The 20758-nt window shown below is 59.6% G+C and overlaps 1 protein-coding gene across 9 annotated transcripts in view; it reads left to right on the top strand.

Annotated features, from left to right (window-relative positions):
* CLPB (ClpB family mitochondrial disaggregase) overlaps positions 1-20130 on the top strand; it is a 299259-nt gene extending 279129 nt beyond the window's left edge. For 5 of the 9 annotated variants that reach the window (XM_084975058.1, XM_084975060.1, XM_084975057.1 and 2 more), the window contains 10 exons: positions 2095-2172; positions 3347-3402; positions 8835-8879; positions 9205-9366; positions 15465-15621; positions 16307-16380; positions 16545-16664; positions 16839-16943; positions 17278-17508; positions 20052-20130. In XM_084975058.1, the coding sequence (XP_084831184.1) occupies positions 2095-2172; positions 3347-3402; positions 8835-8879; positions 9205-9366; positions 15465-15621; positions 16307-16380; positions 16545-16664; positions 16839-16943; positions 17278-17508; positions 20052-20114 (1091 nt within the window). In that variant the 3' untranslated portion in view covers positions 20115-20130. Of the gene's footprint in view, positions 1-2094; positions 2173-3346; positions 3403-8834; positions 8880-9204; positions 9367-15464; positions 15622-16306; positions 16381-16544; positions 16665-16838; positions 16944-17277; positions 17596-20051 lie in introns of those variants that run through there. The other 4 variants (XM_021102302.2, XM_021102299.2, XM_021102301.2 and 1 more) reach the window with 1 other exon arrangement.
* The last annotated feature ends 628 nt before the right edge of the window (positions 20131-20758 follow it).

The following is a 20758-nucleotide window of genomic DNA, read 5'->3' as shown; positions in this document are numbered from 1 at the left end:
GGCCCCTGTTCTCCGGGGCCACTTGTCTGAGCGGCGCCTGCTGAGCCAGCCTCCCTAAACCCCCCACGAAGCCTGAACCCAGTTTCTGCTGAGCCTCCTTCCCGCTTCTGTGTTAAATGGGGCAACTTCCGAGGACCCCGCTGTCCCTCTCGCCTCGACGCCCCTGCACACACCGTGTTCACAGAAGCCCAGCCTTTTTCATCTTTCAGCATCCGCTCCTCCTCCAGCCCCCTCACCCCCACCCCCCGGCTCTCGTTTCTGTCGGGACCCCGAGGGCCCCTCTCAGTTAGGCCGGGGCTCCTCTGCCTCCACCCGCCGCCACCTGTGCGGCCCGTGGGCTCCCGTCCTGAGCAGACCTTGGGGAGAACCGAGCCAGCCTGTTCCGAGCCGGCCGGAGGCCCAGGCCAGCGAGAGCTCAGACCGGGTGTTTTCTCAGCCCCTCCGGAGGCTCGGGGGTCTTCTGGGCAGTCGAGGGGCTGGCTGACGTCCCCGAGGTTGCCCGGTTCCTCCTTCTGCTGAGGCCAGGAACAAAGTATTTTGAGGTCGGAGCATTAGGAAGTGAGGAGAGAGCCCACAGCATGGACCTGAACTCCCGAGGCGGGGATCCGGGACCCCCGGGGTCTGATCCACCCGCTGCCGCTCACCTTCCCTCCTGTCTCTCCAGCTCCGCCACGCTGCCCCCCGCCCCGCCTCTGTGACGTCTTCAGTCCCGTCTTCCAGAGCCTTCTCTGACCTCTCCAGCTGCTGCTTGGAAACCCAGCCCTGCGGGCTGTACCCCACAGTGTGGCATTTAGGGTCTTTGTACCTCCAGACGGGCAGCCACGTCCATACGACTGTCCGCTCTTCCTCCACGGACTGCGTTTCCAGGCCTGTCCTCTGACCTAGGCCCCTTTGCTGACCATCCGTCGGCTCTCTGGGGACCAGACCATACATGCTGTTCCATCTCCAGGGCGACCTTGACACTGCACACTCCTCGTCCCCATCCTGCCTCTCTGCCGTGTTTCTGTGCACGCAACCCGAGTTGAGACTCGGTTTTTTAAGCAGCCATGTTTGACCAAAAGAAAGATGAAGAAGACAGTTTGAGAGGTGTGACTACCAGTCAGCGTGTGATCTGCTAGTCGTGTCTCTTGGGCAGGTCTCATCTCTCGCTTCGGTTTCCTGTTAAGCATGATGGAGCTGAGAAGAACTTTCCACTCAGGTTATCCGTGCGGGTCTTGAGTAATAGAGTGTGGGCGATTTTTCCATTGGGCCTGCCGGAGAGCGTGTTCAGGGAATGATTCTTCTTGAGGTTCTGCCTCAGTCCACTCCTTATCCTCACACTTGAGTGGTGCTTCTGAGCCTGACTCTCGGCTCAGTGGCCTGGCGCTTGCCTTCCCCTCGGTGCGTGCGAAGCCCTTGGTCACGTGCCTCCTCCTGCAGGGGAGCCGCCAGCGCTGCTCCCGCAGAGCACGTCCCCGGGGGGCCTGGCGGGTGTCTCTCCCGCTCCCCACCTCTGCCCTCCCGGGGAGGCCACGGTCGATCGGTCGGTCGGTGGGGACGCTCACTAACCATGCGGCCCGGCCTTCTGTGCCCTGAGGGCTGCACCACCCTCAGCTGGCTTCCAGAAAGCTCTGGTGGCTCTGTTTGCTGACGGCAGGCCAGACCTTGGTTTCCCCAGAGCTCACACCGCAGATCCCCAGGGGCCTGCCTCTCCCATTTGCATGGGGCAGGCTGGGCCTCCCAGCAGCGCCGAGTAGGTGGGCGCCCAGGCGGGCGCCGAGTTCCTCTCGAATGCTCCTTCGCCAGCCCCGCCCCCTTCACCGCCAGTCACCAGCCACCCGCCTCGCGGTTTCCCTGGCAACGCTGAGTGCTCATCCTGGAAAACTTTATCCGAAATCTGCTCTGGGCAGCTTTCCAAATCCATGCTAACCTGATTAGGTGTCTCTGGGGGCCTTGCCAGCTAATCAGATTAGGCAGCACTAATGGCAGTGAGGACTTTGAGTGGGCGCAGAGCAGTAAAACATATTGTATACTTAGTGATAATTATCCTGCCTTTTGTGTCATTGATTTATCTGCCTCCCTCCCCGTGCTCCCGTCTTGTGTGTTTGGCCGTAGCGATCCGGAGGAAGGAGAACGGCTGGTATGACGAAGAGCACCCTCTGGTCTTCCTCTTCCTGGGATCGTCGGGAATAGGTAACTGCAAGGAGAAGGAGAGCTGGGGGAGCCCCGGCGGCTGGGGGCCAGGGTCCCGCAACCCACCTCGAGTTCCACGCCAGCTCCCCAGACGGCCTCCTCCGAATTCTGGAGCCAGCAAGAGGCTTATCTGTCCCATGAGGAGCGGCTGGAATTGTGCCTCTCCCTCAGGAAGCTGTGGGGAGGGCTTCAAGCCCCTGGAGGGCCAGGCCTTCGGGCCCTGCTGGTCCTGGTCTATCCACCGCGTCCCCAGAGGCTGCCCTTTGGGAACAGTCGTACCACCTCCAGGGCCCGGGGCACCCGCCTCATCTAGTGTGCCCTGGGGCCTAGCCCCCTAGGAAGCTGAAGAGAGCCCCAGCGGCCAGCACAGCCCTCAGGGAGGGCACAGCAGGATCGGCTGCAGTGAAACGGCTCAGGGATTTCTGTGGCCCATTGGGCTGGATTATCTGAGGCGTTTTCACACCCTCAAGACCGCTCTTCCTCCACAGTCACCTCCCGATGTCTTGATGGGGGTTCACGCGTCTGCCGTCCCCTCTTCCCCTCAGCGTCTTCATGGGCCCAGCGCGGCCTCAGATGGAGGGTCCCAGAGGGTTACCGTCAGCTCACACGCTGCCACTGAACTTGACCCGCACAAGTCAGTGACTTCCAAAGACTTGACCACCACACCCCATGGCCCTTCAGAGCCACCCCTTTGGTCCTGCCATTCCTTCTTTATGTTACAAAGAAAGGCTGCAGAGCCGAGAGGGAAGTCCGCTCATCCCCCGCCCAGCCTCTGGTCTGTGGCTCCGGGGCCCGGCTGGATGCAAGACCATGGGTGTCTAGAGAGAGAGTGCAGTGCGCCGGGAAGTCAGGGGCGCCGGGAGGGGCAGGGTCTGTGCAGGGGCACAGAGGGCCAGCTGGCTCTGGGTTATAAGGGTCACCCTCCCAGCTTAGGACGTGCCGTAGGGGGAGGCCTCATCCGCCCGCAGGCAGGTCGAGATGCCGTGCAGGCCTCAGTGCGGGCCCAGCTTTGCTGCTAACACCTCTGTGACTTCGGGAGAGTCACCGGACCCCTCGGAGCCCCGCGTTCCCGGCTGCAGACGTGATCGCCGGCCTGCACGCGTGGCCGAGGTTCTCTCGTTCCAGGAGATCGGCGGCGGGGCCTACCTGACACTCCTCCTCTCCTTGTTCTTAGGAAAAACGGAGCTGGCCAAGCAGACAGCCAGATACATGCACAAAGATGCCAAGAAGGTAAGGGCTGGACCTGCACCCACGGGGCAGGCTGTGGAGAGCTCGCCACGCCTGCTAGCCCCCAGATCCCCGACTCCCTGAATCAGGCGAGAGCCGGTCGAAAAGATGGGCCCTGGAGCAGGCAGCCGGCCTCTGCTGCGGCCCCATCTCGGCCACCGCTTGCTCCAGGAATTTGGGCGAGTAATTCAGCCTCTTTGTGCCTCAGTTTCTTCATCTGTGAACGGGTCCCTGCCTTGCCTGACACTCGGGGCCCTGGGGAGAACTCGGGGAGATTCAGCGATAGAACATTCTGGAGCTTCCGCCAGTGCCAGGTCCCAGTGGTAGAGCGTCAGCAGGATGCTCGTCCTGTCCTGAGGCGCTCAGTCCGGAGGGGGAAGCAGCTTTAGAAACTCACCGTCACGTCCAGCACCCTCAGGCCATCGGCTGGGGGGAAACTTGGGCCTGTAGGAGAAAACGGGGAGGAGTCCAAGGATTTCCTGTTCCCCGTCCGACAGGAGCTTTCACACGTGGTTTCTTTTCTTTTTTTTTTTCTTTTTTCTTTTTTGTCTTTGGTTCTTTTCAGGGCCACAACCACGGCATGTGGAGGTTCCCAAGCTAGGGGTCTAACCGGAGCCGTAGCCACCGGCCCACACCACAGCCACAGCAACGCCAGATCCGAGCCGCGTCTGCAGCCTACGCCATGTGGTTTCTTATGCTCTGAGCTGAGGGGTGGTCACAGGCCCCTCTGCCCCCTACTCGGAGGCCTGGGTCCTTACTGGAGAGGGCCATCCCTTCCCCTTGTTCAGACTCTGGCTTCCCAAGGCTTTTGCCCAGTTCGCCTTTCGAGGCTGACAGGAAATGCTTTCACTCGGAGGGGAATGTCAGAGCAGCCCTTGGAGACTGCAGGGACATCTCAGCTTAGAACCAAACATTCTTCTCCCTGCTGGCCTGCCCAGCCCGGAAGCACCACAGGTTGCCCGTGAGCCCTGAGGCCCTGGCCAGATTTCTTCGGGACCCCTGATTTCTTTGAGAAATTGCCCAGGCCTCTGCCATACTGCCCAGCAGCAGAGTCCTGGCCCCGCCTCTCTTGCTCCAGCCTGGCCTCCCCTTCACCACCTCTCCAGGACCTGGCAGCCACAGAAGCGGGTGCTCTGGCTCTGATCTCCAGAGCCACATGCACGGCCCCCTTCCGCCTGATCACTGGCCAAAGGGTCCTCGGCCTCTCCTACTGCCAGGAGCTAGCTCTGCGCTGCCTCAGCCCAAGCCAGAGCAGACCCACCCGACAGGCGGACAGGCAAGAGGCAGCACACGGCGTGCTAACACGCTCCACCCCAAACCGCATCTTTAAGACGCTTCATCAGGCTGGCAGCCATTGAAACAATTAGCACACTGGGAAGGGCATAAACTAGCCAGACTATTAGGGGAGATGCAGTTACTGGCAGGAACCACCTGATTAGGGATGAAGAATGCGGAGTGGTTTAATTTTAATACTGTCAGAAAGGTTAATATTTAATTACAAATTATAATCTCCTTATCCGCGCTGTCTTAATATGTCTTCATACACAGTGGAAGGAAGGTATCTGCTGACTCGCGGGTGTAGAAAGGAGAAAGGGCTTGATAAAAGACGGGCGATGCGAGTCATTTTCCAGTCGGAGCCTGTAAACAGGAGGCAGATTTCCAGCAGTGCTGGATGCCCCGCGAGCCGGTGGGCCGTGCCGCCCCCAGGAGCGGAGGTAACACCATCACCGCGTGGAGGCGGTGAGCGAGGCCACCACGGCTCTGGAATCAGCCGTCCGTGGCACCAGCTCCAGTGCTGCTTCCTCCTGGCCCCACGCGCTTGCTCTGCCCCCTCCGGGTGTGCGCTCTCTTGCCCCAGAGGGAAGCTCGTGAGTCCTGTGTGCAAGGTTGGCTGAGCCTCCGGGGAGGGGCAGAGTCGCAGCTGGCTGGGCTCCCGCAGCGCTCCCGCAGCCGGCAAGCCTGACGCTTGAGCCTCGCCTCTTACCTTGCCCGGCAGGGCCCCGCCCACGGTCCAGGGAAGACGGCCTGGATGCTAGGTCGGACCCCCTTGCCGATGAGAAGACAAAGACCCTGCCGGGTTCGAGGTCCAGGGCCACCTGTTAGAGGAAGAAGTCGAGTCAGAATGCAGCCTCTCAGCTCTAAGCAGGAAGCTAGACTGTGGACTTGTCCGTTTGTCCCCATGTCGCTTAGGGAGATGAGGGGCATGAGAAGCCCAACCTAACCACCCATGCATTTTATTTTTAAGTCATAGATCGTGTTTCTGTAAAATTCCTACCCTCACTCGCCCTGCAAGCCAGCTCATTAAAAAACCCGTGTCTAGCCCAGGCCGAAGGAGAGCTGAGCGAGTGAGCTGAGCCCAGGGCCCGGGCTGAAGGGGGGCTGGCTGACAGAGCACAGGGCCTGAGAGTCAGTGACTTGAATTCGACTTGGGGCGCTCCGATCCTTAGTTTCCTCGTGTGTAAAAAGGCACTGATCCCTCCACACCTGGCTGCCTCACAAGGTCTTTATCAGACCCATGAGCTTGGTTTTTTTCCTCTCTAACCTCTCCCGTGTCTCCCCAGTTGAGCAGCTCTGTTCACTCCCGTCACGAGTGTTAATAACCCCGAGAGCAAACCTGGGTGCCGCCCCGCGGCCGCGTCCAGGAGCCGGGCTGCCGGGGCCCCAGGACGGCGGTTGGCGGTGAGAGCGGCAGCACAGTGAAGGGGTCAGGAGCGCGGATTGGAGCCCACCTGCCTGGGGTCGGGTCCCAGCTCCAAACTGCTCCGTGGACTTGACCAAGGTCTCCGTTTACCTGCGTTTTCTCATCCGTAAAGCGGGTTCAGGTCGTGACGTTAGGTGAGATGACGGTGTGAAAACTAAACGCCAGGCTTGGCGCATAGTAAAAGCCATTGGTACAGGTCGGAAGCTGTGGTTGCCTCACTTCTAGAAACCCTCAGATACGAGCCTGTGAAACCAGAATTTTTCCAGCCAAGAAAATCAAGCCCTGAGGCCTGTTCAGAGTTACTTAGCCAGTCAGTGGGAGGTCTGGGGCAGGAACCCAGGTCGCTTGACATAAGCGCAAGCAAGCGCTAAAGTCACTGTCCCTTGTGTCCTGGGACATTGACTGACCCTGATTCTGGGCACAAAGTCAGAACCCTTCAGTGAAGTCGGCCAGAAGCCCAGCCAGTGGACAGGTGGGAAGTACTAGGTTTGGAGTGTGTGGCTAAGAGCACAGCCTTGGAGCCAGATTGTCACGCTTCAGGGACCTTGGGCAGGTGACCTCAATCCGTGCCTCCGTTTTCTCATCTGTAAGGTGGGTCTGTTAATATACTTACCTCGTAGACGTGTGCAGGTTCTAAGCCCTTTGTAGTTTGCTTCTTAGACCGTTGCCAGGCACGCGCCAAGTGTCCAGTGAGTGTCGGCTCTCAGATCAGATGCCCATCCCATGCCTTCAGCCCGTCGCTTCCTCTGGGCACCTCCCAGCCTGCTGTGTCCATCTGCCTGTCCTGAAGCCAGTGTTTCTCTTGGCCATGCTGCCCCGAGCCCTCTGAGAGGCTTGCTGGCCAGAGCTCCCTGTGCTCTGACGGCAGCCATCACCCGACGTGGCCTTAACTTCTCCAAGAACCTTCCCACGTCTTGGGTTAAGTCCTCTCCTCTGTCCTCAGGCTCCTGGTGGAGCAGGGAGAGGGCATAAGGGCCTGTGAACATGGGAGGAAGCTGCAGCTCACAGGGAGGCCGGTGGACAGTGGAGACCTGGAGCCGGAAGCCGAGCCCGGGGCTCTTTCTGTCAGCCTGTACCTTGGGACAGAGGGACGGGACAGAGGAAAAACTAGAATACGTCACAGACCGACGTTCAGACCAGCGCTGAACCAGAGCATGGCCTGCATTTCAGACACGGTTACCTGCCTCTCAGGTGTTGGCACCCCTCTTCCCAGCTCTCAGGAGTCACAGGGCTTAGATGCCGGCAGGGGTCCTGGGAGAGCAGCTGGGCGGTCCCTGGGGAACACTAAGGTGAGAGAAGGGACGGGGCACCTCCAAATGCCCTCATCACACCCCGAGTCCCTAAATTCTTCGTGCAGAGTGGGCACCCTGCTTGGCTTAACTCACAAAGCCCACCCTGGAAGGAGTTCTCTTCCCGGGGTTGATTGTGGTTAGGGCTCACCTGCAAGTCACCGTGCGGCTCCACGGTGGAGAGGGACAGGCTGCCACCAAGCTACATCGTGAATAGCTCCGAAGTGAAGTGAAAGCGTGGAAGTAAATGAAAGGATTTATTAGTGTAAAAAAATTGAGCTATGAGTTCCTGCTGTGGCGCAGTAGGCTCAGAACCTAACACGGGCTCTGCGATTCCATCCCCAGCCTGACTCAGTAGGCTAAGGATCCGGTGTTGCCGCAAGCTGTGGTGTAGGTCACAGCTGCACCTCAGATTTAATCCCTGGCCAGCAACTTCCATACGCTGTGAGTGTGAAGGAAAGGAAGGGAAGGCCTTAAACTGGGGTGTGGAGAAAGGGGCCTCTCCTCCACGGCGGGCGGGCATGTACAGGCACTGCGGGGGTTCCTTAAAAAGCTGAGAATAGATCCCACAGCTCCACTCTTGGGCATATGACTAGAAAAGACAAAAACTCTAATTCAAAAAGATACATGCAGGAGTTCCCGTCGTGGCACAGCAGAAACAAATCCAACTAGGAACCATGAGGTTGCAGGTTCCATCCCTGGCCTCGCTCAGTGGATTAAGGATCCGGCATTGCCGTGAGCTGTGATGTAGGTCAAAGACGAAGCTTGGATCTGGCGTTGCTGTGGCTGTGGTGTGTGTAGGCTGGTGGCTACAGCTCCGATTCGACCCCTAGCAAGTGCTGAAGTGTGGCCCTAAAAAGCAAGGGGAAAAAAGAACACACACACACACCCACACCCACACCCCCCACACCCTGCACCCCAGTGTTCATTGCAGCACTGTTTACAGTCGTCAGGACATGGAAACAGTCTGAATGTCCGTGAGCAAATGAGTAGCTAAAGATGTGGTGAGTTGCAGGAGTGAGGCACACATGAGCACACACACCCACCGTGGAATATTACTCAGCCATGAGATAGGCATTCCCGTCGTGACTCAGTGGAAATGAATCTGACAAGCATCCATGAGGACGCAGGTTCAATCCCTGGCTTTGCTCAGTGGGTTAAGGATCCGGCATTGCCGTGAGCTGTGGTGTAGGTCACAGACGCAGTTCGGATCTGGCATTGCTGTGGCCGTGGCGTAGTTCCAGCATCTGTAGCTCTGATTCGACCCCTAGCCTGGGAGCCTCCGTATGCCGTGGGTGTGGCCCTGACGAAAAAAGAGAGAGACTGGGATGCAAGGCCTTGGCTGGGTGTGGTTTGGAGGCCTGGAAGAGGTTTGAGATGCTCTCCTCCTCAACCCTCCGCCCGGCCTTCCTGGCTCCAAATGGACTCCGCTTGCTTCCACACAGGGTTTCATCAGGCTGGACATGTCCGAGTTCCAGGAGCGGCATGAGGTGAGTGAGAGTCCTCAGTGAGGTCCCTCGGCCTGGGTGTTTCCATGTGACTTGTCGCTTAGGCCTGCGGCGCTGCCAGCAACCTTGGGCTTTGTCCTGTGGGGCCTGTGTACGCAGCAGGGGCGCTGACGAGCTTGGCTCTGAAGAGCACACACAGGGAAGATGCGCCGGCTCTCCATCGCGGCAGGGCCCCTTCCACCCAGGAGAAGCCCCGCTGTCCCGTTGAGACAGGCAGTCTCGACAGCGGTGGAGGCCTCTTCCTTGCCGCCCACATTGGACACAAGAGCACGGGACGGCCCGGCTAACATCGTCGCTCCCTCCCCAGGTGGCCAAGTTTATAGGGTCCCCACCAGGCTACGTTGGCCACGAGGAGGGTGGCCAGCTGACCAAGAAGCTGAAGCAGTGCCCCAACGCCGTGGTGCTCTTCGATGAGGTGGACAAAGCCCATCCAGATGTGCTGACCATCATGCTGCAGCTGTTTGACGAGGTGAGAATCAGCTGGGACGGGGCTGGAGCGGGGGCAGCGGGAGGGATGGGGGCTGGGACGGCGGGACCCGAGGGCCCAGGGTTGAGCCTTCCTCGCCTCTTGATGCTTCCTCCGGGGCGTGTCCCGTCTGTCACGCAGCCACTCTGGCTTCGCCCCCTCTCTGGCAGGGGGGGCCCAGACCGGGCCCCCGAGGCACGGCCGGCACTGGCCCTGCCTGAGAGGTGAACTGCGTGGCTCCCGGGCCACCTTCTCGGGAGACCGAGGAGGGCGGGGTGCAGGAGAGGTGAAGTTCGAGTTCCCGCTCTGATGTGCCGGACAGGGAGGCGGGAGCCCATAAGCTCCAGGAACCTGCCTGGCTCAGCTCCTGCCCCGGCCTCGCCTGCCGCTGTCTTTCAAGTGCCTTTGGTGTTGAGGATGGTGGCGGCCGCGCCCTAGCTTATGGAACCCTTCTCCCCTGAGGAGCTCCGGCTCGTCCCCAACGAGGGCAGCCTCCCTCTCAGCAGGGGCGTCAGCTCTAAGTGAGCACGGCTTCCTTTTGTCCCCACGGTCTGTGTGCTGCGTGCGCTGAGCACTTCACAGGTGGTGGTGGTAACCATCACGACAGCCGGGCGCAGTGGAGAGCATCTTTTTTTCATGTTTTTTTTTTCCCGCCGTACAGCACAGAGACCCAGTTACACGTGCATGTGTACATAATTTTTTCTCGCATTGTCGTGCTGTGTTGTAAGTATCTAGACATAGTTCTCCGTGCTACACAGCAGGATCTCGTTGTCAGTCCATTCCAAAAGCAATGGTTTGCATCCATAGACCCCAAGCTCCCAGTCCCTCCCCCTCCCCCGGCAACCACAAGTCTGTTCTCCAAGTCCATGAGTTTCTTCTCTGTGGAAAGGTTCCTTTGTGTTGTATATTAGATACCAGATATGAGTGATGTCATATGGTATTTGTCTTTCTCTTTCTGACTTACTTCACTCAGGATGAGTCTTTAGTTCCATCCATGTTGCTGCAAATGGCATTATTTTGCCCTTTTTATGGCTGAGTAGTATTCCATTGTGTATATATATCACATCTTCCTAATCCAGTCATCTGTCAGTGGACATTGCGGTTGTTTCCATGTCTTGGCTATTGTGAATAGAGCTGCAATGAACATGTGGGTGCCTGTGTCTTTTTTAAGGAAAGTTTTGTCTGGATATATGCCCAAGAGTGGGACTGCTGGGTCATGTGGTAGTCCTATGTATAGATTTCTTTCTTTTTTTTTTTTTTTTTTTTTTTTTTTTTGTCTTTTTGCCATTTCTTGGGCCGCTCCCACGGCATATGGAGGTTCCCAGGCTAGGGGTTGAATCGGAGCTGTAGCCACCGGCCTACGCCAGAGCCACAGCAACGCGGGATCCGAGCCGCGTCTGCAACCTACACCACAGCTCACGGCAACGCCGGATCGTTAACCCACTGAGCAAGGGCAGGGACCGAACCCGCAACCTCGTGGTTCCTAGTCGGATTCGTTAACCACTGCGCCACGACAGGAACTCCCTATGTATAGATTTCTAAGGTACCTCCATACTGTTCTCCATAGTGGCTGTACCAGCTTACATTCCCACCGACAGAAAGCGTTTTTTACAGATGAAGAAACTGAGGTTCAGCGAGGTCGTAAATGACTTGCCTAAGGTCACAGAGCCGCTGTGAGGAGGAGCCAGTAGTAGACTGTACTGTACCATTGGATGTACCAGCTTCTGCCCTGAGCGGGGACAGAGAGCCTCAGACCACGGAGGGGCTGGCATTCGCCATCTCCAGAGGCCCTGCTGTCTGCTCCCGTCTGCCCGTGGCCAGCCCACCCTCCCCCTTGGCCCCTCCAGCCCTGGGAAAATGGAAAGGAGTTTTGCTTCCCACGTCACAGGTGCACTAACAAGATGGAGCAGGGACACCCCTGGACCAGATTGCACACCGGGTGCCAGGCCAGGAAGAACCAGACCCAGGTGTCCCACAGCTTCCCACCTGGCCCAGCATCCGTGGCCCTGCCCCAGGGTCATCGCCGTCTTCCCAGCCTCTCAGCGGTTCCCTGTCCGCAGACCCTCGACTGAGGGGTGAGAGCCAGTGCTTCACGGCTCACAGGTTCTGTTTCCCACACCTGTGCGCTGAGGCCTCCCACCGCTTTCCAGCCCGAGGCGGGAGGGCGGTCCACAGCCGCAGGCCCGATCCAGACTGGCCCTCTGGGAATTCCTCGCCTTGGCGACGGTGGAAAGATGTGATGACGTTGACGTTTTTGTGCTTGGAGTGCCAGGCGCGGTGCTGAGAAACTTGCATGGGTCCACCCTTTACCCTCCCAGGGACCCTGGGAAGACAGTTGCTGTTGCGGCTCCAGGTGACAAGTGTAGAAACGGAAGTAAAGTGAGGTGACTAATTTAGCCACGGTGACGCGTTCCCTGGAAAGAGGGACTCCCGGATTTGGACCCAGGCCGTCCGTTTCCAGAGCCTGCAACTTAACTAAAAGCTCCCGTGCAGCCAGGGTCGGAAGAGACCGTAGACGAGGAGTGGGGCCTTCGCCGAAGAGGGGTCGGGCCCAGCTCGGGGGCTGGGGGGAAGCTCAGCAGCCTGTCGGACCTCCTCTGTCCCTGGAGAGGTTCCTGGTCCAGAAAGAGGGAAGGCACCTGCTGGCCGCAGTAGAAGCCGCCCCGCGTGTGAGCCCCGGCCGGCCTCCCCTGCTGCACTCACTCCCCTGGCTCCTTGGGCAGCGGGTCAGAATCCCTTCCTGCAGCCACCCGCCTCTGGTTTCTCATGTTTACGCCCTTGGTGCCATTGACGAAAGCTGCCATTTTTAGCCCCATTTACGCCTATCTGCTTCTTGAGGACAGAGACCTCGTCTCACTGCAGCCACTCCCAGGCCCCCGGCTCCGGAAGAAATGCTCCGTGGACTGAGGTCACTGAGCACTAGTTGCGCCGCCCTTCCAAGGATGAGGCCGTGTCTGCCAGGTGGACGGAGCGGAGCAGGGCCGGCAGAGGGGCGCTGGGGCGCGAGGCCCCCCGGGGTGTCCGGGAACCCCAGCTGCTCCGTGTTGCCGACTGCAGAGGGACAGCGAGACAGAACGAAGCCGGGGGCGCCGTGGACGGGCGGCTCGGAAAGCCGGGCTAAGGCGTGTGCCTTTATGTATCCGCTGGGTAGTGAGAGTCTCTGAAGACTTCAGGCGAGAGAGCAGTGGGGTCAGAGGTTCACTTGATAGAGCTCCCCTCTGGGCAGTGGTGAGAAAAGGGACCACGAGGAGAAAGAGGGCCCAGCGAGGAGAGGAGAGTCCGGGGAAGGGCTGGGGGTTCTGCTCTAAGACAGGCCCGGGTCGGGAGCGACCGGGTGCGAGGAGACAGCGAGGGGCCAGGGATGACGGGCGGCAGGATGTGGGGCCCGCGAGCCGTGGCTGCCGCCGCCCGCCCGCCCTCAGCCGCCACACGAGCGCAGGGATGAGCAGCAGATGGGCGGGAAGGCGAGGAGCTACGGTTTGGAGACGCTGGGAGTGAGACGCCTGGGCCACATCCACGCAGGTGTCCAAGAGGTCGCCTGGAGTTGGGGGGCGGCCTGCCCAGGAGTGGGGATACAGGAAGGCTCGGCGCGGAGAGAGTGGCCGAAACCCCAGGAAGGCCTGAGCGAGCGTCTGGTGTGCAGAGAAGAGAGGTGAGAGGACGGCCTTGCAACTGTGGCGACCTCTCCAGAAGGAGAAGGAGGCCGGCCAAGGGAATGTGGTTCGGGGCCCGGCAGAGAGGACAGGCCGGAACAGGCACGGGCCCGCCTCGCTGTTCAGGTGAAACGCATGCAGGCAGCAGGAGCGGTTGAGGTGCTGTGGTGAGTGCTGCGCTCACGTAGGTAGGAGCTGGAAGGGCACCCCATCCAGTTGGGGGTGTAGGGAAGCCTCCACATCCACGCAGCCCAGTTCTCCCAGGCCTGGACCCCGAAAGCAGGAGCCCTAACGCTCTCACCGAAACCCAAGCAGAGCTAATGTCATCACGTCCCGGTTAGCCCGGGTCTATAGCACCTGCTCACCTGCTGCCCCTCTTTGAGGACACATGCGGGGGACACCAGAAATGCAGCATGCACGCCCACCCAGGATGTGCTGGAGGTGGGACCGCAACAGCCGTCTCTTGGGGACACGTTTTATTGCCAAGGACTCTGAGGAAAAGGAGACAGGAACACTGCGAAAGTCCGCCTTTGGGTCAGTGTCACACTGCACCTGCTCCTCACCCACCTGGGACCCATCCTCGGGCCCAGGCGTGAGCAGAGCTTTGACCCCTGAGTGAAGCAGCCACCGGTTGCCACCCTGGCCAGTACAGCCGTATGTGTGCTCAGCCCTCGGACGAGCTCTGCAAACACACGTGGGGTCACCTACCCACACGCAGACCTGTCCCCAGCCTGGAATTGCCCTCCGTGGATTCCGTCCTGTTGTCACCCTCAGCAGGGGTGAGATGGGACGCTAACGGCCACACTCGGAACAGCCACTTGCACCGTCCCCGTCCCCTCTTCCCGCCCAGGGCTGGGACCGGAGACTGACCACGACCTGGATCTGGAGGCCCCTTTTGAACGAACACTGTCTGAGAGACCCGTGCCAAGGGTCCGGGCAGAGTGAGGCAGAAGAGGACCTGGTACCATGCCCGGCCCGCGGGAGTTGCTGCTCAGCAGGCGCACGTTTCCTTGGTGCCTCGGAAGCCTGGGCCGGTCGGCCTTGGTGTCGCTTCAGAAGCAAGGGCTGACCCTGACTGAATCTCTTGCCCCCAGGGAAAGGGAACCCCTCAAGGAGGGTTGGTTCCCGGCTGGGCCTGGGGCAGGGCCCAGCGCTGCTGGCTTGGGCAGACGCCGACAGGCCAAGGTCAGTGCCATGTCCCAGAGCTGTGTCCTAAGACTTGGCGGGAGCTATGCTTCACCTGCAGCCCAGACGAACCCCCAGGCAGGTCTGCCTCTCCCCACACCTGTCCCGATTGCTTCTCTCAGTCAAGCTCAAAGGATGCAAACTGAGTTTGGCAGAATTCTGAGAAATTTTTATTTAGGAAAAGAACATTTCAGGACGCCTCATTTATCCCGTTCTGTTGGTGCGACCCCAGTAGCCTGGTGCACGGTGAAGGGCATGGGTTCTGGGGTCGGACAGGTTCGGTAGAGCTTCCGCTCTGCTGTCTTCTAGCTGTGAGATCTGGAGCAAATTCCCTAACCTTTCTGAGCTCAGTTTTCTTTGTAGGGGTTTTGAGGGTTCGAGCATTCAACAAACAGTACTAAACACCTGCTATATTCCAGACGCTGTTCTAGGCCCCACTGAGAACAAGACCCAGCCTCTGCCCTCGTGGAGGGACCTTCTGGTGGGCAGAGTGCAGTAAGGCACAGGAGGCACTCGCCAGACCCACCCAGTCACCCTCCATACGTTCCTCCCAGTGGGGCCCCAGGCATTGCTCTTTTATAAATGACCCAAAGTGCTGTTGTGCTGCTGATGGCCTTGAGGCTCCCTGAGTGGGCGGAGTTCCTTGCCCTTGAACTGAATGGTCCCCGACAGCTACACTCTTCTCATCCATCTGCCTCTTCCCCCTGCTGTCGCCTGTTTTGTCTTTCCTTGGTTCATCTGTGTCTGGTAAAGATACTTTCTTCTGTGTCACTTCTAGAAAAAGCTTAAGATTCCAAGGAAACTTCCCACGTTGGTTACAGAAAGAGCCTTATTTTCTCTGCCCCGCCAGGGGATGGCTTCAGAGACGCAGAGATTATTGCTGTTCTAGTTCATTTACCGGGTCCTCGCAGTACCCTCCTCTGACCTCCCACGCCGCCTGGCCTTCCCTTTGCCATACGCTCGTCTCCTGGCCTCACCCCTTCTCTAGAGGCTTAGTGAGTCCCCGGTGCCCCAACACAGGGCCTGGCCCAGAGTGGGCCTCCGAGAGAACGTGTTGGGTGGGTGCTGGGTGCCCTGAGAGGTGCCAGACAGCAGGTGCCGCCTGGCCTGGGGGCTCTCAGGACGTGAGCATGGCAGCGGAGGGGGGAGAGCAGAGAGCCCAGAGGAACGAGCCCCTGATCTGCCCGAGGGGGGCGGGCACGGGCTTCTGCAGAGGAGGTGCCCAGCCTTGCCGCCCCCTGACCGTGCAGTCGCCCTCCCCAGGGCCGGCTGACCGACGGCAAAGGGAAGACCATCGACTGCAAGGACGCCATCTTCATCATGACCTCCAACGTGGCCAGCGACGAGATAGCGCAGCACGCGCTGCAGCTGAGGCAGGAGGCTCTGGAGATGAGCCGTAACCGGATCGCCGAGAACCTCGGTATGGCGCGTGGCCGGAGCTGCCTCGGCAGCCGGACGTCTCTGGGGGCCAGGACGGCACTGAGATCTCGAGGCCGGCTGAGGTCCTGGTGGGCGTCTTTGGCCCGAGCCGGCCCTGTGCAGGCACCAGCACCTCGCTGGACAGTGCCCCCTTCCTCAGGAAAGCCCCCCGGTCTCCTGGAGGACAGAAGGGCTCCAGATGGAGGACTGGACAGAGCCACCCCAGGGGTGGGGCCAGGAAGAGGCCAGGGACTGAGGGACTCAGCAGAGAGGGACACTTCGATGCAGTGGGGGCGGGGGTTGGGGGACAAGAGCTCAGAAGCCACACGGAAGTGGGCACAGCCTCTGTCAGCCAGGGTGCCTCCCTGCGTGCCTGGGCCCTGAGAGAGCGGGAGGGAGGAGCGCTTCAGGCCAGAGCCTGTGTCCTGGGAGAGAACCTTCCAGCCCCCTTCCTACGAGTCAGAACTCACGTCTTGGTCCTGACCCTTCTCTCCCCTCTGCTCCTTCATAAGCTCCTCCTGGTACCTGAGCCCTGGAAGGGCCTCGAAAGTACCCGTCCAGTCCCTCGTGGGCCTGTGAGGAGGAGGCCGAGGCCCAAGGAGCCTGAGCCCTTGACCAGCGTCACAGCCCGTCAGGGGCAGGACCCGGGGGTGGGGAGCAGGCCGCTGACGATTCTGTCTCCGCAGGGGACGTCCAGAGTGGTGACAAGATCACCATCTCAAAGAACTTCAAGGAGAACGTCATCCGCCCCATCCTGAAAGTAAGAGTTCCTTGTCCTTCCTGCTGGAGCCTCGGGTTCGGGGGCCCCCTTAGCCCTCACAGAGATGCACCAGCCCCCCCCACTCAGTCTTCCCCGGGGGGTCCAGCAGGTCCCCTCCCCGTCTGGGTCACCAAGCCCACCCCTTCCCTGACGTGGCTCTGCAGGCTCACTTCCGGAGAGATGAGTTTCTGGGACGAATCAATGAAATCGTCTACTTTCTCCCCTTCTGCCACTCGGAGCTCATCCAGCTCGTCAACAAGGAGCTGAACTTCTGGGCCAAGAGAGTAAGAGCGGGGACTGCCCGTGGGTGGGGGCAAGACGTCTGCCCACTGGAAGTCAGGGAACGCTGGGCCGGGAGCCGTGGGGCCACAGTCCCTCACTGGCCAGGCCTCGGCCCGAGCGCTGAGCCGTGGACAGCCCCGGGCCGCATGCACGTGCTTCTGTCCGCCCCGTCTCAGGCCAAGCAGAGGCACAACATCACGCTGCTGTGGGACCGCGAGGTGGCGGACGTGCTGGTCGACGGCTACAACGTGCACTACGGCGCCCGCTCCATTAAGCACGAGGTGAGCACAGGAGAGGAGCGGGCACCCCCCCCCCCACCGCATCCCTCCCGGTGCCCCCAGCCCCACGGCCTGGGCTCCCCGCCAGCCAGACGGGCTGGCATCATGCTTACCCAGAGGGGACCCCTTTTGGGGCCGAAAGCGAAACCCCCTCCTGGAGGGTGACTGGGTCAGAACTGCTGCCCACGTGGGGAGGCGGGCTGGGAACCCGAGTCACTGGCGCAGCCCTGGGCTGCTAGAAAACGGAAGCTCTGAGTCAGCGCGCGCTTGAGCGGCAGGGCCGAGAGCCGCCTCCGGGCTCAGGCGTGACGGCCCCTCGCCCGCTGCCCGCCCGCAGGTGGAGCGCCGGGTGGTGAACCAGCTGGCGGCCGCCTACGAGCAAGACCTGCTGCCGGAGGGCTGCTGCCTGCGCATCTCCGTGGAGGATTCGGACGCGCAGCTGCTCACGGGGCCCGAGCTGCCCCCGCCCGGGGCTGAGAAGCGTCCGCCCAAGCTGCGGCTGGAGATCATTGATAAGGACAGCAAGAGCCACAAACTGGACATCCGGGCACCGCTGCACCCGGAGAAGGTGTGCCACACCCTCTAGCGCCCACCCACCCGGCTGACCTGCCCCTGGCACCCAATAAAGCCCCCTCGGCCGTGGCGTGGCAACCCAGCTACCTGCCCCTCGTGCCTCGTGTCCAGCCCAAGGCCTCTTCCCTCCGCACAGCCCCTGAGGGGCCCTGCTCGGCCCCAGAGTCAAACGCAGGGCCTTTGCCCTCCCCTGATGCCTTCGGTGTGGGCCCCCGTGTGCTGACGGGTTTCTGGGAGGGGACCTGCCCCTCCGTCCCCTCAGGCAGCGGGAAGAGGGAGGCCCCTGTGTCTGTCCTTCAGCCCCAGGCCCCTTAGTTCTCTGGAACCTTGTCATCTTTCTCGGAAGCTCAGAGCACGGCAGCCAGGAACAGAGCTGGCTGAAAGAACCCAGGACCGGCTGGGACAGGGCCCCTGCCGGCCCCACAGTGTCTCCACTGGGAGCAGAGTGCAGAGGCGCGGGCGCCAAGTTCTGCGTTTAGGCCGCAGCTTCCTCTGCCGGGCCCGAGAATCCCAAGGGCGAGACTCAGAGAAACCAGCCATTGCCGCGTCGTAGCTGCTGTCCCCCCGACCCCGTGTCCTGGGGTCAGGCCAGACCGTGTCTCTCCAGCCCTGGAACTAGGCCAGCATAGGGCGCCTTGAGGAGGAAGGCGGACCGGGCACTGTCCTGCCCCTCAGTGGGACTGGGCAGACGTACCAGGTGGCCAGGGGAGGGGAAGCTGTCGGAGGAGGTCATGGTCGGGGCGCTGCCTGGATGGCCATGGCGTCTGCCTGGGCCCCGTCTCTCCTGTGGGCCCAGCTGTGTGAACCTGGAACCAGCAGCTCCCCGCTGCAGTCTGCGTGTGAGCCCCTAAGCAGAGGCACCGCACCACCCGCCAGGGCCTTCGCAGAGCAGACGTGTTTGAGCCTCAGCCCAGCAGGCCCAGCAGGGCTCGGCCCATCCTTGGGCCCCATCGTGGGCCACCATTGATAGCCACGCTGTCACCCTCCCCTGCAGGGCCATTTGGAATCCTCCTTGGGGGTTAGCAAGTCTCTCAGAAAGCAGGCAATGGGGGCCTTTCCCTTGGGTGATGGAAGGACGTCATGACAAGAAGGTACGAGGCCGCGAGCAGCCAGAGCTGCTCCCGCAGTCACCGTCCCGCCGCGAGGAGTTGTCCGCTGCTTCATACCTCAGTGACTGCTAGTCTTTTTTAAGTTGTTATTTTTTTTTACTTATTCTGAAATAATTTTAGACTTACAGGAAGTTGCAGAAATAGTAGGCTTCCCATGCAGCCTTCACCTAGCTTCTCTTAACATCTAAAAAGAATATTAAATAGGATTATTCAAAGCAGGAAGTTCACCTGATACAGCGCTGCTGCTAACGTGTAGCCAGTCAGCTGTGGCCGTTCTCCCTTCTCGTGTGCGTTTCCTGGTCCAGGATCCAGTCTGAGAGCCTGTGTCGCATTGTGTCGTTTCCTTCATCTCCTTCAGCCTGTGGCAGGACCTCTGGCTTTCCTTGCCTTGTGTGACCTTGACACTTGTAAAATGTCCAGGTTGGTTATTCTGTAGACTGTCCCTTAGGGTGGGTTCGTCTGCTGCTCTCCTGTGATCGATTGAGGTGTCCCTTTGGGCAGGGCCAGCCCGCAAACGGCGAGCTGTGCCCCTCCTCGTGCCTCACAGCAGGGAGCACCCAGGTAGGGTTGTGCGTGCCACTGCTCCACCGCGAGAGTTCTGCTTTCCCCTCCGAAGTTAGTAAGAAGCTCGTGGGGAAAGAGAAGCTGTTCAGATGTCTTGGCCTTAGAATTTTGCCCACCGATTTTAGCATCCATCACTGGTTCTTGCTTAGAACAAGCATTGTTGTATTTGCCTGATGATGACTTTCTGTTTTCTTAGTGCATCTACATTCATCCGTTGGTATTCTCCTACAAGGAACAGTGGTCTCTTTTCTCCTGTTTATTTATTTAATAATTTATGTCAGTATAGACTGACGGATATTTTTCTTTTAGTCTATGGGTTATAATCTAATACTGACAGAGTATATGTTGTTGCTTACATTGGCCTAGATTTGGCCACTGGAAACGCTTAGGGTGGTTTTTGCGTTGTTGCGGCCTTGCCCCATCATCTTTTTCAGTGTTTCCATACTTTCTGGCATCACAAGGTGCTCTAAGCTCACTCATGCTTTTCTTGTCCCAGCTCGGACGTGAGCCATTCCTCTGACGGCTCCTGCTCTTTTTGTTTGAGGCTGGTACTTAGAAACCAAGGTGGCGTATTCATGGCTGCTGGAGTGTCGTTGCTTCTAGGCCCTTTCCACGCACGTTGCCAGGAGATCCGTCTGTGTATGTGAACACATGCGTCGCACGCAATTGAACGGATTACTGTATCTGTCCATCTGCATGTTATTAAAACCCATGCGTCCGTACTGATGCCTGCAGGTCTAATCCAAAACCGCAGCGTTCATGACCTGCCGGTACTGTTAAGACTATGCTGTTCTGATTCTGCTTCTTCCTCTCCTGCTCTCTCTGTTTTTAATCCTTTCCCTTTTTTTTGTTTTGTTTTGTTCAGACTTCCCTTAGAGACGCTAAGTCAGCCAGTGACCCTGCTGTATGGAACATTCCTATCGAATAAAATCCTCATGCCTGCCTGTCCGTTCCCTCGTTCATTCAGCCGCGGCCAGGAGCAGTGGGCGTATAACTCAACACCAGATAACTTTCAGACAGGAAAACCTAATGGCCACCCTTCTGAGCGAAGGGTAGGGGACGGGTAGACGCTCAGATTCCGAGGGACCTGAGAACCCCTGCGCGGGATTCTTAGCTCGCTAGACCTCCTGGGCGATGGGGGACCCCCACCGTACACTTCCGTAGCGTCCTAGGCAGTGCTCAGCCCACTTGCAGGACTTGTTCTGTGTCTGTCTGTCCAGTGGAGGGTAAGAGCCAAGAGGCAGATAGCAGTTGCTGCGCTCACTATCCTGTTCAGAGAAGCTACCTGCACGGAGCCACCCCGAGCCGGCCTCCTCAGGTACTGGGTGGGTGAGTGGGCTCTGCAGCAGGCACAGGGCTTCAGGGTGAGTCCGGGGAAGAGCAGCGTCGTTTGTCCACTGAGTACACGTTTGCTTTGTGCTTCTGGCCGGGCAGCAGGACCCAGCAGACCCTGAGCGAGTGAGGCAAAGGCCCCGCATTCCTTCCCGAGTATCCAGAATTGCTTGAGGCTAGACCTGGAAATGAAAATATAACATCTTCGTTGTTCAAAGGAAAAACTCAAAGGTGTATACG

This window comes from Sus scrofa, chromosome 9 (assembly GCF_054392235.1).
Source record: "Sus scrofa isolate SSC_HxYL_T2T_F1_AM1 chromosome 9, Sscrofa_HxYL_maternal_Yorkshire_Landrace_v2.0, whole genome shotgun sequence".
Taxonomy (NCBI): domain Eukaryota; kingdom Metazoa; phylum Chordata; class Mammalia; order Artiodactyla; family Suidae; genus Sus; species Sus scrofa.
Note: the sequence above shows the minus strand (reverse complement) of the source record. Positions and strands in the feature narration are given on the sequence as shown.